General features: G+C 49.3%; 1 protein-coding gene across 2 annotated transcripts; it reads right to left on the bottom strand.

Annotated features, from left to right (window-relative positions):
- Positions 1 to 1,417: 1,417 nt before the first annotated feature.
- On the bottom strand, positions 1,418 to 13,314 carry XAF1 (XIAP associated factor 1). Of its 2 annotated transcripts, none has more exons than XM_041001182.1 (6): positions 13,226 to 13,314; positions 11,531 to 11,663; positions 7,670 to 7,889; positions 6,470 to 6,555; positions 4,117 to 4,431; positions 1,418 to 1,724 (listed from the first exon to the last, which is right to left on the bottom strand). In XM_041001182.1, exons 1-6 carry the CDS (start codon positions 13,231 to 13,233, stop codon positions 1,668 to 1,670), a joined length of 819 nt encoding a protein of 272 aa, XP_040857116.1. In that variant the 5' UTR covers positions 13,234 to 13,314; the 3' UTR covers positions 1,418 to 1,667. The 2 variants fall into 2 exon arrangements, with proteins under 2 accessions (XP_040857116.1, XP_040857115.1); XM_041001181.1 differs by having other exon boundaries at positions 13,212 to 13,303.
- Between the last annotated feature and the right edge of the window lie 1,296 nt (positions 13,315 to 14,610).

The following is a 14,610-nucleotide window of genomic DNA, read 5'->3' as shown; positions in this document are numbered from 1 at the left end:
GCTAAACCCGGTGGTGCAACTAAACAGAATCCTTTGTCAGGGCCAGCGAGTAGGATCATGCAATGCTGAAGAGGAAGAGATGGGGTTAGAACAGTGTGGCTCTGCTTGGTGGGCTGCAAGGAGCCCCCAAAGCACACTGAAGGCTGGAAGCAGCATCTGGCCAGCCAATCACAAGGCAGAGGCAGTGTGGTCTGGGATGCTGGATCCTAGTCCATCTTTTCGTAGAAGTTAATGACCTCCCTTTGTGCCTCAGTGCTCCCATCTGTAGGTAGGGCTTAGGCTGTCTTTTTCCTAGTATTGGAGGATTAAAGGAGCTGATGTGTCAACGTGGGAAACACCAGAAATGGGCTGGGCACATGATAAAAAAAATCTCACTGCATAGTGTAGGTGGCCATTAGGGAGCTGATATGTCAAGTGCCTTCTGTGACAATCCTCCTCAGAAAGGCAGGATTCCACGCCTCTGACAAATGGGAAAACCGAGATGTGGAAGGTTAAAGGTTTCCTGGGGAGAGGTGGGATTAGAACCCAGGCCAGTTTTTCCCTATCGCCTAGTCGTCAAACACAGAGGAAAGGAAGCAGTGGCCGGGAAACTCCTGCAACCGCAAGCTTCCAAGAGCAGGAGGGTTGGACCCCCCACGCCCCCTCGCCGTGGGGCTGGTTACCTGCTTGCGTCGCCCCTCCGGCTGCGCCAGCTTTGAGCTGCGGAGACGGCAGCGGGTCTGCCTCTTCCGCCGCCGCCGTGGCAGCTGCTCCGATGCCACCAACTCCGCCAGCGCGGGGGGAGGATCTGCGCTCTGCTTTGGCCCAGGCTAAATGCCAAGCACTGGGCCTCCTTTGTGACGCGCGGCCGCCACTTGCAGGTGCCCAAACTTGGGAGCTGCCAAATCAGAGGATCCTGTGGGCAGGACCTGGCCTTCTTACAAATGTAATCCGGGAAGGTGCACTGGCTGGAAACACATTGCGCGCTCCCCATTCGTTCCCCTGAGTGCAGGGAACATGATGCTGTGGCCCTCCCCGTCCACCTAGCGCTGCCCTAGCCCTGTGTGCCTCTCCACTCCTTGTGAGGCTACCCGGCATGCTCCACCCTGGGGTCCCGCACAGACTAGGGGGCGCCAGGACAGCCAGTGGAGTAAGGTTGGGACTCCTAGCTTTCCACTCCGTCCTTGCCTGCCTCTACCCCTACAGGAGCTGGTGCACTAGGAGGCTTCCCAGAAAGGCAGAAAGGCTCGCGGCCTCACACTCAGCGGGTTTGCAAGGTTTGCAGGTGAGTGGGTCGCACACCTGCGCCCCTCTGGTTCCCCAGCAGCGGTTTGCGGTACCTAAAGCCTTCAAGACTTCCCGTCACCCTGGCGTTCTCATCCCTGCCATCTCGTGCGCTGATATTCTAACGAGGAAATGAAAGAAGGGGACCTGCAGCTTTCTAGGAGGGGGAGAGATTTTATTATTCAGGGACCAGGCGTCCTGGTGTGCTTAACGCGCGCGTGAGCACTGTTCTCCTGACCCCATCACTCATTTTGTTCTCTCCTGGGTGGCTGTAGGTCTTGTTCACAGCAAGGTCTCTGCTCAGCAGAAGTTAAATTGAAACCATCTGAAGTCCCAAGAATGAAACCCAGGCCATTAAAGCAGCAGGAAAGCTTCCAGAGCCGGGCTAGCTTCTCATTCCCCATCTACCTGCGATTCCTCACTTGTCTTCCTTTCAAGGAGGCTAGCTGCAGGCATCTCTCCTAAAAGAAGGGATGAGAAAAGGTGCATCAGACATCAAGCTGGAGGATTTCTGGAATCTCTTTGAATGCTGCTGTCTGACTCCCATCCCCCCATTCAAGTGTGAGCCTTGAGCTGCAGGTGCCATAGGCTGAAGCAGGGTAATACAGAAAAGGCCCAGCGTCCCCTGTGTGCTCCCTGGCCCAGCCAGGAGCGTCTGGGAGGTATGGACAGAAAGGCTAAAGGCCCATCTTCCCTAGGAAACAGAGAGAGGATGAAAGAACACTCACACCGCAGACTCTCTCACGGCTGGTAAAGAAAAAGCTGCTTTGTTTGTCTTCGGTGGGAAAGGAATTGCGGAATCTTAACATGAAGATGCAAAGAAATGTGTATCATAGGATTCCAACTGTGTCTAGCTACTTTCAAAGATTTGTTTATGTAGTGTTAGAAAGAGAGTGTGAGACAGAGAGATCTTACATCTTCTGGTATATTCCCAGGCTGTAATGACCAGGACTGGACCAGGTCAGAGCCAGGAGCCTGGAGCTTCAGCTGAGGCCCTGTGTCGGTCCAGGAGCACAAGGAGTTGAAACACCTTGCACTACTTTCCCAGGCCATTAGAAGGGAGCTGGATAGGAAGCAGAGCAGCTGGGACTTGATTCCATGCTTATATAGGATGCCAATATTGTAGACATTGTTTAACCCACTGTGCCACAACACTGGCCCTATGAATAGTTGTGTGATAAATAAAAGAATACCCAGTCAAATTCCAGTATCAGAAAAACAAAGAACCGGGGTCAGCGTCTCATGGTGAGGTAAGTAAGCTACCAGGTATGGCACCAGCTATGATACCAGCATCCCATAAGGGTACTGGTTTGTGTCCTGGCTGTACCACTTCTGATCCAGCTCTCTGCTCCTGCACCCGGGAAAGCAGTGGAAGATGGCCCAAGTACTAGGGTCTTTGCCACTCATATTGGAGACCCCAAGAGGCTCCTGGCCTCAGCCTGGCCAAGCCCTGGGTATTGTGTGGCCATTTGATGAATGAGCAATAGATGGAAGAGTTTCTCTTTTTCAGTGTTTCTTTCTCTGTCTCTGTAAATCTGTCCTTCAAATAAACAAATCTTAAAAGAAAAAGAACTATTATATGGGACATACTTCTACTAAAAAATAGCTTTAAAATTTGGAAGTGCCCTGTAGTTTTGGCTGCTACATCTAGCAACCCTGCTATATAAGGGTGGAACAAAGGGTGGCAGGAGGCAGACCACACTGTGGGTGGCCAGCAGGAACCCGCCCGCTCAAGAGCCCACCATGTGCTTATAGACATGCCTGAAAAAATTAGAAAAACAGTGCCTATCAAATATTACTCAAAAATGGTAGATACCCGAGTAGTGCATACAGTCAGGTCGTATGTTGGGGGGAGAAAAGCAATTACAAGCTCGTGACACTTGCTCAGGCTTGTGTGAGCAGAGGTAAAAAGCTGGTAAGAATGCCCAGGAGGCTGTTGAAATGACTGGAGCTGTTGGTGGGGACTTTTGTCCTCCTTTATGTAGTATTGTATCAAGTCATTGCAACAATTCAGTGTTTTTCAGTTTTGAAAATGATCAAATAAAGAAAAAAAATACATTTTTTTAAGTGAAGTCTCCAGCCGACAGCCTAAGCTTTGAAGCCCTGTGCATACATCACAGAACTGCATCTCTAATCACACAATCCTGAGAAAGCTGCTCAACCTCACTGGCCAGTTTTCTTGTCTGTGACTTGGGGATGAAGCCCCTGGCCTTTGTTTATATTGTGTTCTATTCTATTCTATTCTATTCTATTCTATTCTATTCTATTCTATTCTATTCTATTCTATTCTATTCTATTCTATTCTATTCTATTCTATTACAGTCACAAGGAGTTTGGCCTGGTAAGCAGCACACAGCAGCTCATTACCTCCAGTGCCGTTTCCTACAGTTAGAACAGAATTTAGGATGTGTAAGTCAGGGCGTGAGGAAGGTAACCGTCAGAGGACCCTGGTCCACTTGTGGCTGACTTTGATCTGCTAGAGAGGAGCTAGCAGCAGCTGACTTAGGATGTCCATCAGTCCATGTGGTCACTGCTGTCCTGTCTCTACCTCGGAAGGTAGACTGGACCCCGTCTGCCTCACTCATGTACTCAATAGCTTTGGAGTGCTTGCCATGTATCAGGGCCTGGGCTAGGAGCTGGAGGACAGGGACAAGAGATCTGGCTCTGCCTTCAAAGGCGACCCCGCCTCTGGGAGCAGATGTAAATCAGCAGGCAGAGAGAGCTTAGAGGAGGAGAATGCACATGCACTCGGACACACGGGCAACGAAGCGGCAGGAAGGAACTCTGGGCCGCTGCCTTTCAGACGCTGCCCAGAGGGATCGCATTGGTAAGGCGAGAACAGAGGCGTGGTACCTGGTGGTGAGTCAGGGTTGGCAAGGGGAGAAGGATGCCACACTGAGAACACCTCCTGAGGATGTCGTAGGCCATGTCGTCCGCTGTGGCGGAGGCAGCCCCGCCCTGGAGCTCCGACTTCCAAGGCAGATCCCTGATTCTGGCTTTGCCTCTTGCTGCTTGCTGCGCTGAGCCTTTTGTGGGAGGGGGCAATTCGTTCACTTGCTTTGACTTTGGGCGGACGTCTCTCCTTGCCTTGGAAGATGGATGATCAGCCGCCTGACTTGGGCGGGATGGAGGAAGACTTTTTGACTTAATGCTTGGACCACATTTATCCTGCAGTTGGGAGTAATGCATCTTGTTTAACAATGACTTCATGGTTGGACAATACAGTAGAGTAAACCACTTCCAAGCATCCCACAACACACACACCTAGGAATGCTGGGCAAAAGATGACTGGACAAAAGTCCTTCAAGTTCATGTCAGCCTACCAAGCAGGTAAGAAAGCCCATGCTCCAGGAATAAAAGCCAGGCTGGCTGCTGTGGTTTGAATGGGTTCCTTGAAAATTCAGGCGCTGGGGCTGATGCAGCGGGGTAACAGGCTAATTTTCCACCTGCAGCAACAGCATCCCATATGGATGCCAGTTCAAATCCCTGTGGCTTTACTTCTCATCCAGCTCCTTGCTTATGGCCTGGGAAAACTGTAGAGGATGGCCTAGGCCCTTGCACCCATGTGGGAGACCCAGCCATTGCAGCCATTTGCAGGGAATGAACCAGTGGATGGAAGATTTCTCTCTCTCTCTCTCCTTCTTTCTGTAAACCTGCATTTCAAATGAAAGTAAAAAAGAAAAAAATCTTAAAAAAAAAATTCAGGGCCTACCAAGGGGTGGAGTCTTTAGGAGGCAGTTGAGCTGGGAGGGCTTCTCTGTGAAGGAGATTAAGGGCTTTATGACAGGGGCTTCGTACAGCACCCGCTGGCTTACCCTTTCCCGTTCTGCTATATGAAGATGCATTGGCAAGATCCTAATGCACACCGAATGCCAGAACCTTGTCTGGACTTTCGGCCCCCAGAGATGTGAGATACAAGTTTCTGTTTCTTCCATGTCACCCAGTCAGCACTCTGTTGTAAGATGTGAGTGAAGCATGTGAGCTTAGTTTTAGTTATCTGGGCGCCATCTCAAATCTGTGCACTCTGATAAGAGAGAAGTTCCTGCAGATGTGGGACCCTCCTTCCCCTGCAAAGGTCTGGGACTTCTAGAGAGTAAATCATAGTGTGGGGGGGGTGGGGAGAAAGCAGTTACAGGTGCAGTTGAAATGGACAAGTATGATCAATAGAAGGTTCCAAAGAGAGGGTAGAAAAGAACAGTTGTTAATATCAGGGTGTGGGATCAAGACATTGAGGTTACGTAGGAAGCTGGAAGGTGAACCAAGACAAGTGTTTATCACTGGATGACTGCTTAAACAAAATACAGTAGGGTCATTTAAAAAGGCCATAAAAGAAACAAAGGGCTCCAGCTGTAACATGCATGAACCTTGAAAATGCTATGCCGAGCAGGAAAAGCCATTCTTATAAGACCACATGTTGCACAATCCCATTTTTTTAAAATGATCATAACTGGTGGGTCCACAGAAACAGAGAGCAGATCAGTGGGAAAAGGGGAAGTAGAAGTAGCTACTTGATGTTTCTTTTGCAGGGCAGGATGAGGGTGACAAAAAATGTTCTAGAACTCAGTTGCACAATTCCATGCATATGCTCAAGCTCATGAATGATAATGTTTATATGTATCTTAACACAATGACTTAACAGAGCAAAGACCTGGATCATTTCTAAGGTCCCGTTAATTCTGATATGAAATAGTCCTTTGAACTGAAGGTTGAAGAAAAGTGAAGAGGGTTGAGGGCTCCCAGGAAAAGTCAATCAGCTTCACTATTACACTTCCAGAGTCCCCTTTTTATGCGCAACCCTGATATCAGGGAAATGAAAAAAATTTATTTTGGCCAAAGAGCTCAGAGTCTATTAGGAAAGACTTCCTTAGGGAACAGAAAACAGGGAGACAGGCCTCTGTCTTATTCCAACTGGGTATCATATTACAAGATCCAGGATTTGAAGGTGGGAGAGGCCAGAGGAGACCAGGGACACCAGGAGTGGTCAAGGAAGCACCTTGAAAGACTGGGCACAAATACAGACCAATTACAGAAGCTGAATTAGCCTATGACAAGTCACTGAAGTCTCTTTCTGGATAGAGTTCAATATGGGAAACTCTGATATCCATGCTTTTATAGAATTGTACACTGAATGCATCTTTCCTAGCACACTTTTTGGGAATATGAACTAGTTATTGGTACCATTAGAAAATGACTAATTGTTACTTACCAGATGGTGCAAGTAATTATTCTCTGGAATCATTTGGTTGCAGCCATCACAGCAGGTTGTTCTCTGAGGAGCTGAATTTTTCTCCCCTGAATAAGCACAGACACAACACCACAAATGAATGCCCTTGACAATGGTTAGCTCAGCTCTCTGATACCTGCCTGCGTGACCTGTACCCACAAACCTGAACTATCCCAGGCATGCCTGGCCTTGATTCTCCTGGCCTACTCTACCATCCTCAGCCATACAAACTGTGGCTGAGTCACCCAGTTCCCTAACGGCCATGGATGTGACATGCAGGCACGGCTGCACGCAGCCCTAGCTGGGAGACGTCTTCCTGGAGCAGTACTTGTCTCTAAGCAGATGAGTGAGCTGCAATGATAGACATAAATGTAGTGTAACTAGTCTCTCTCATGCTACCTCTTCGCAAACTCCATCATCAAACATGGTGTTAACAGTGCAAATTTTTGTTGCTTGTATTGGAGGTGTAACTATGTGGCAGTCTGCTGGTTATGCTGAAATCCAGTCATCCTGAAAGGAAGGCTACGTTCACGAGTCTCACACTTACCAATATTTCAATGGGCACATCTGACCTTGTGTAGATTGTTACCAGGAAAGATGACCCTCCAAGGAGTTTCAGGCTGCCTCTAGGCCACCCAAACAACCAGTGATATCAACTGAACATCTGCTCCAGAAACGGCTGTGTCCCCAAGTGAACCTACCCTCATGATGAGATAACCAGGTCAAGTGAGCCTGAGATGGCACCAGGGAGACCAGGAGCTCCAGCTGGCTCCCTTCTGTCCACTGTTGATGGTGGCAAAAGCTCTAGATCTGGTCCAGTCATAGGTCAGACTGAAACAAGTCTTGAGTGCATATTCTGGCCAGGTTTGTTATCTGCTGAAGGATGCATGCTAGTGTGTCATGTCAGGCTGTGAATGTGGCAGGGGAGCTCAAAGAATGAAAAAGGTTTCTCATCTTTTAGGCTTCTCTGTGGCTTCCTTACTCACTGGCTTCTGAGTCACCTTGGACTAGTCATTTGAAAGCCAGAATGGACATATAAGAAGGTGATTCTAGAGGATGGTTATAACAGGGATATCCCGATACACTAAGACATCTGCAATATACCTGCAGTTCCCCTCCTCCCATCCCTCCATTCCCACCCCACGAGAGAAGCCTCTCTTCCTCCCAACCCAAACAGCCTACCTTTCCTGGGACTGAGAGCCGGTGTGCTCCGACAGGTGCCTTTGTGCTGGGCCAGCACAGAGAGCATGACAAACTGGCCACAGTTCGGGCAGCACTCAGTCCGGGCCCCACAATGGTACTCATGCGTCTGCAGCTTGCTGAGTTGCACAGCCAGCTCACAGAACTCACATTCCACGAGCTGCTCCTGGGACTTGTCGGGCTGTTCTGGGCACTCCTCAGCCTGTGTGTTGGTGGTGTGGGGGCAGAAGGTCATGGGAAGGAAATGGAAGCTGATTAGAGGAAGCAGGGGGCAAGGCTAGAATGCGTGTGTGGTGAGAGGCCACTGTCTTAGGGAAAGATGAGCTCCCTTGGGCACAGGGACTGTGGAAAGCTTTTCTGAACAGTGTCGGGGCAGGTGCACCTGTGGGGTACGTGTGGCACTGTGGGAGGCGGGTTCTCACTGCTCTCCAGGCCCACCTGAGCAAGGAAAGAGTAGCACCTTCAGATTTGGCCTCTCTTCTCACTCTCCTTCCCCCAAGGTGGCCTAGTTGGTGTCTATGAGAAATCATAGAGGGACTCGCCTCCAACAATTCTAACAGTCTGCTGACCTGTGGCACAACTGACTTAAGCCAACGTGGACTCTATCCCTTGGCACTCCAGTATGGGCTGCAGCCATCCCAAGCAGTGTCTTTGCTGCTGTGCCAACTGCCCACTCACTTCTTAGGAGCTTTTATTGTATTTGAGAGACAAGTACCCATGACCTCTCTCACCTCTGTCTGAGCTCCTGAAGCTCCAGTTTTGTATCCATGAGCTCTTAGATAGTAGGGAGCAAGGTCTCCCTCCAGCACCCAGCCTTGTGCTCTAGAAGTGCTTGCTGGGTCAGACTGAGTTGAAATGGGAGCAGGTATTGTGGTGTAGAGGGTTAAGCCACATGCCAGGTCCAGTACCAGCGGCTCTACTTCCAATCCAGCTCCATGCTAGTGTGCCTGGGAAGCTGGCAGAGGATGGCCCAAGTACTAAGGCCCCTGCACCCACATGGGAGACCTGGATGGAGTTCCAGGCTACAGGTTTCAGCTTGGCCCAGCCTCAGCCATTGCAGGAATTTGGGGAAGTAAGCGAGCAGATGGAAGATCTTCTCCCTATTTTTTTCTCTCTCCTTCCCTCCTTTTCTCTCTCTGTCTTTCAAATAAAATATTTTTTTAAGATCTATTTTTATTGGAAAATCAGATATACAGAGGAGGAGATACAGGGAGAAAGATCTTCTGTCCATTGATTCAATCCCCAAATGGCCACAATGGCCAAAGTTGAGCCAGTCCGAAGCCAGGAGCCTGGAGCTTCTTTTAGGTCTCCCACATGGGTACAGGGCCCCAAGGCTTTGGGCAATCCTTCGCTGCTTTCCCAGGCCACAAGCACGGAGCTGGATGGGAAGCAGGGTTGCTGGGACACAAATCAAATCCCATATAGGATGCCAGCACGTGCAAGGTGAAGACTTTTGCCACTATGCTACCATGCTGTGCCCATAAAATAAATCTTAAAAAAAAAATAACAAGTAGATAGGAGAATTAAGATGGCAGAATAGAGTAAGGACACATTTAACCAGATGGAAAAACATTAGCCAGTATAAAGCAGAGAGGGCATACTGCAGGAAATAGGACAGAATGACAGCAGAGGGGTACCTGGAGACTGACAGACACAGGAAAGCAGCAGACATAATAGTGTGGTACTGCAGTGACCCTACCCCAGCAGTATTCATTGAGTGGCGGTCTGAACTGCACCAGTAGCTGAAACTCCACCAGCAACAAGGTGGGAAGGGGTGTTCACCGGGAACTCAAAAAGTGAACCCAGACAAAGAACTATTGATCCTGCTAGTCTGCTTGATTTGACCAGGAGCAGGCAGATTGGCAGGTCCTAGATGGGCAGTGTGGGAACAGGGTGGATTTCACAGCCCCGTCTGCCCCCTAGAGCTAAATTGAGCACAATTTTGTGTAGGGAGATAAAGGCTATGGGACAGGACTGTGCATGCACAGAGCCGGGAATGAATTCATTTCTGCCTCAGTGAACTGCAACAACATGACACCCTACAAGTTCCACCCAAGACAGGTCTGGAGAGCCCTCAGACCTGACGGCAAGCAGATCAAGAACTCTAGTAGTGGCTCATCAGGCACCATTTTGTACAGTTTGGTAAAGGCTTTGACTGCAGGGACAACAGTGAGCTATACATGTGTTGAGCTGGGAACGAGCTCATTGAGCTCAGTGCGTTGTACTGGTCCCACAGAGAAGGTGATACCGACTTTGGCATTATATGGGTCAAAATAGGTCCAAGAGCAAAAGAAGAGACAGAGGCACAATGAATATTACTAAGGACTCCCCTGCACAGGAGCTAAACCTTTGCCAACCTCAGAGTTCACTGAGGAAGACATCGAGAAAATTCAAAACACTTGTTATAAAGCTTCTTATCAACCGTAAGAAGCACATAATAAAGGAGTTCAAGGGATTTAAAGAATATGTCACACAAGAAATGAATCAAATGAAAGCTGATATTTCAGAAATTAAGAATACAGTGGAACACATTCAAGGTACAGTGTAGAGTATCCAAAATAGAGAGAATGGAGCAACATATTCCAGATTCTAAAAGCAAAAAATTGTAGGCCCAGGATAACACACTCAGCAAAACTTTCCTTTGTCTTTGAAAATAAAATGAAATTCTTCCACAGTCAAGAAAAATTTAAAACATATGCCTCTTCCAAACCTGCCCTACAAAGGATACTTAAAGATATTCTCTTGACAAAGAACAGGAATAGCACCCACCCAAACCAAAGGCAAATGTGAAGAACATCCCAGTAAAATAGCAACAGAAGACTAAATCAGTGAACAACCCATTGCTAAAATGACAGGACGAAATCACCACTCATTCGTATTAACTCTGAAATTAAATGGCTTAAACTCATCAATCAAATATAGATTAGTAGACTGGATTAAAAAACAAAACCCATTTGTCACCTACAGGAGACATATCTCACCAACAAAGGTCAGCAGAAACTCTCTCACCTATTATGAGCTTTTTTAGTTTAATCTCTTCAAAACACTTTCTCATTAAATTCTTCACTGACTTGTAGATCATACAGTAGCATCATTTTCCTCAAGACTTTCTTTCTCATTTCTTCTGCATCATTCAGTAGCATGTTATTTAACTTCATGGCGTTTTTAGTTTCTTTTTTTCTTCCTGTTGTTGATTATATTTTGTAGCTTTTCATTTAAGGGGATGTACAGTAACTGTGTAATGGAGACTATCATATCCAGATGTGAGGATACAATGCAATATGCATCTCTACTTCCAGATCAAAGATGGACTCCCAATGAAACTGCTAATTATATCTTGACAATAGGATGCTGGACTCTCTGCCATTGTCCATGCCCGCAATGATGGACATGTGATTTTTATGAAAATCTATACTATAGTAATAATATAGGGGAACTCAGTGGGGGGGGTGTGAGGAGGGAGTAAGAGAAATCTCAGGGCCTATAGAACTGTGTCATAAAATGATAATAATAATAAAAAAAGAAGAGAAAAAGTAGATGTGTGAGCTTGAGGATTCCAGAAAGACAGATGGGGGCCCCAGAAGGGATGGATGTGGAGAGCAGGATCTGGAAGCCAGTAGGGGCGCTTCTGCCAAACCTCCCTCCTCATGAGTCTCCAAAGAACAGGTGGCCCTTTCTGACCCAGGGATGCATTGCCCTGGTCACACCTCTGTGTCTATAGGCAAAGAACTGGAGGTAAGAAATTGTCCTTGTCACAGGCAAGTGCTGAATGGCAAGCCATGGCTACAGGGAGGGCCAGATACCTGTCACAATCCCCCAAGCCCCATCCCACCACCTCCTCACCTGCTGGTGTTCCTGGAGATGCTCCGGCATCTTTGTGCGAGGCACGGGCTCCTCACACTGTGGGCAGAGAACCAGGAATCGCTGGCAGTGAGCCTCGTGGGTGATGAACTGGGCGGAGGCCACGCTTCTTTTGCTGCAGGAGCAGAGGAAAGTGCCACAGGTTTGGGTGTGGAATCCAGAATTCCAGCAGGTCTGATTTCACACCTGGACCAGCTGTCAGAGACCCTCTACACCACAGGCATGTGGATGAGGTCCCCAACCCAGCTTTGCCGGTGTAGGTCTGAGTTAGAGCATCATGGCATTTAAGGATGGGGATGCTGTGCAGAGTCCTTGCAGGTGGAAGGGGCGCTTATAAAGGTGACTTTTGCGGGTAATGACTGTGGGATGGTTTATACAAGGCAATTTTGTATGAGAGAGAGATTCTATCTGCTGATTCATTGTCCCCTCAGCCCCACCCCTACCCCCGTACACCCAGAACCCAATCCCAGTCTCCCACATGGATAACAGGAATTCAGGTACGAGCCGTCCCCTGCTGTCTCCCAGGATAGTAAAGTTGCTTTTTTTAAAAAACAAAAAACAACAAAAACAAAACAAACAAATCAGATTGTCACATTCTTTTCTATTTTGTGCTGCTTTTGTTCCTTTGCTTTGTGACACCCCTGCTTCACCCCTACCAGTGAAGACTCCAGTCCGGCCATGCTCAGGGTTTTGGTAATAACCCTGATGACTTGCAGAATCCTCACAGCAAGGGCTGTCCGGGTCTCTGAGAACCTTCGGAGGGGCCCCAGGGAAGCAAGCCTTCAGAGTCTCCCCTGCCTGGGCTAACATTCATTCCTGTGTCCTTGCTGATGGCAGCCTGGGAGGAAGGCTATTTAATAGCTTGCAGCCTTAAGGGCCCTGGGATCACAGAGCAGAGCCCAGCCAAACCCCCTTCCCTGGCATGCAGGGCATGCCATGGAGAGAAGTGGTAACTCGCTCAACAGGCTGGCGGCAGTTGCACTGCCCAGGCAGATACAGGCTGGCGGGTGGCTTCACTTTCCTTTCTTCTTTCTTCTCTGTTCTTCCTGGCCTGGCCCTTCCGCTATCCTTCCAGAGCCTGTTCAATACCCAGAAGATCAGCAGGCTGTGTTCAGAGCAAAGCTGCCCAGGAAAGCCTTCCCCGGGTCCCTGTCCCAGCTAGGATGCTTGGAGAGTAGAGCTGTTCCTAGACCAGGTGCCCCTGGGTTACAGGTGCAGTCAATCCTCCCACTCCACCCTACAGGGAGGGTAGAAGTGGTCCTGGAAAATCTCCGGGGACCCCTTTCTTCCTTCTAGAGATCAGTATGGAGAGCTCAAGGAGGTTTTTAAAGCTGCAAGCCAGTATTCAGGAGAGCCCTAAGCCAGCGCTCAGGATCTGATACGGAGGGACCCTCAGCTTCACTGTTGAACTTTGGGCTGACCCAGAAGGTCTACAGGATGCAGGAGGAGGACATGCAGTGAAAGCCATGCCATCCAGCCTTATTCAGGGATAGGGAAGCCTGTGCCTTCCTGCCCCAGCAGCTTCTTGTCCCTTCCCACAGCCTTCTTGGGCGTTCTGGCAGGACTGGTCCTGCCCTGCTCTGCATAGAAGCAGCCCTGAGCCACCTTTGCCCCTTTGCCCCCAGCCAGCCGGGGTCCCTTGCGAGAGAAAGTGCCTGCTTACCAGTTCCTGCACACCTGCACATTGCCCTCCGTGCCCTCCATGCTCTCCATGCTAGCGTCTCTTGAGTCTCCTGATTAGGTTTCCTTTCTACAGAAAACAAAACTGAAAGTTGGAGTGGTTGCCCAGCCCACAACACCCCGGAGGGAGGAAGGGAAGGAGGAAGAGGGGGAAGGGCTATTAAGTTTTCCCTTCAGAGACCGGACACCACCAGGAAGTCCCCCTGCACCTCCCAACCAGTGCTGGCCCCAAGGACAGGGGCCCCGGACCCGGCTCCCCGCTGGGCAGCAGCTCCTCCCTCACCCTGCCATCTCTTCCATTTGTCTCCAAGTTTCCATCCCTTTTCCTAAACCACCAACTCCTGCCTCGGCCCCCTTTCTCCTGCTCTTTTTTTGCTCTAGTGTCTGAAGGACAGAGGTCATTTGCTTGGTTGAACTTGAGGATTACTTCCTGAGAAAGCAACTCCTGGACCTCCTCCACCTTGAGCGGTCAGTCCTAGAGGACAATGACTTTGAAAACACACGGTGTAATGGTGAAGGGCATTTCTAGGAGGTCCTGTTAGCCTCACCCCAACTTCAGCTGGAGAAACCGGAAACCCAGGCACACAAGAGCCCTGTGCATCACACCGGTCTCTCGGCCCCTGGGCATCAACAACCAAGGCTCTGGACTCAGGCAGTGTTGCCACGCCCAGCTTGTCTCTCCTGGAATGGCCACAGGGTTGGGAGATCTGAGTTCAAATCCTGGTCATGTCAATAATGACGGCAGTGTGAGTCACCTGGGCCTCTCTGGGCTGCCATGTTTCCTTGCTTTTTGGTTCACATGGGGGGCTTGGAGGGAGCATACCAGGAGTACAGCGCTCCCAGGCCCTTATACAAAGTTTGCCTCATACACTTCATGCTCCTATTCTTAAGGAGGCACCAGTATTTTTACTGGACCCATGACCCAGATGGTTGAGACCACTAGACTCGTTGACTCCCAAGTTTCTGAATCCACAGAAATCAAAGAAACCAAGTAAGACGGGTCCTTGTGTGGGGCCAGTATTGTGGTGTAGTGAGCTAAGCCTCTGTTTGAAGTGCCTGCATCCTATAAGGACACCAGTTCAAGTCCCCACTGTTCCACTTCTAATGCAGTTTTCTGTTAATGCATCCTGGAAAGCTGCAGAGGATGGCCCAAGTGCTCGGGCCCCTGTACTCATGTGGGAAACCCAGATGGAGTTCCAGGATTCAGGTTTCAGCTTGGCCCCACATTGTCCACTGGAGTCATTTGGGAAGTAAACCAGCAGAGAGAAGATTTTGCTCTGTCTTCCTCGTTCTGCCACTTTGAAAGCAGTCTAGAGTTCCAGCAGCTCCTACATCCTGAGCTTGCCTTGACTGATTGCAGGAGAAGGCCATGCTGAGGGCCT

This window comes from Ochotona curzoniae, unplaced genomic scaffold, assembly GCF_017591425.1.
Source record: "Ochotona curzoniae isolate NIBS_2020 unplaced genomic scaffold, NIBS_Ocur_1.0 scaffold_2453, whole genome shotgun sequence".
In the NCBI taxonomy this organism is placed as follows: domain Eukaryota; kingdom Metazoa; phylum Chordata; class Mammalia; order Lagomorpha; family Ochotonidae; genus Ochotona; species Ochotona curzoniae.
The sequence above is the reverse complement of the archived record's forward strand: the minus strand, read 5'-3'. Positions and strand labels throughout refer to the sequence as shown.

What these genes read in the sequence shown, in the direction of transcription:
- XAF1 (XM_041001181.1), bottom strand. Translation starts at nt 13,261, where the DNA reads ATGGAGAGCATGGAGGGCACGGAGGGCAATGTGCAGGTGTGCAGGAAC. An exon ending in GGCTCTCAGTCCCAGGAAAG is followed by an intron (nt 6,556 to 7,669) that starts GTAGGCTGTTTG and finishes GTGCTTATTCAG; the next exon opens with GGGAGAAAAATTCAGCTCCT. An exon ending in ATAATTACTTGCACCATCTG is followed by an intron (nt 4,432 to 6,469) that starts GTAAGTAACAAT and finishes TCCCAACTGCAG; the next exon opens with GATAAATGTGGTCCAAGCAT.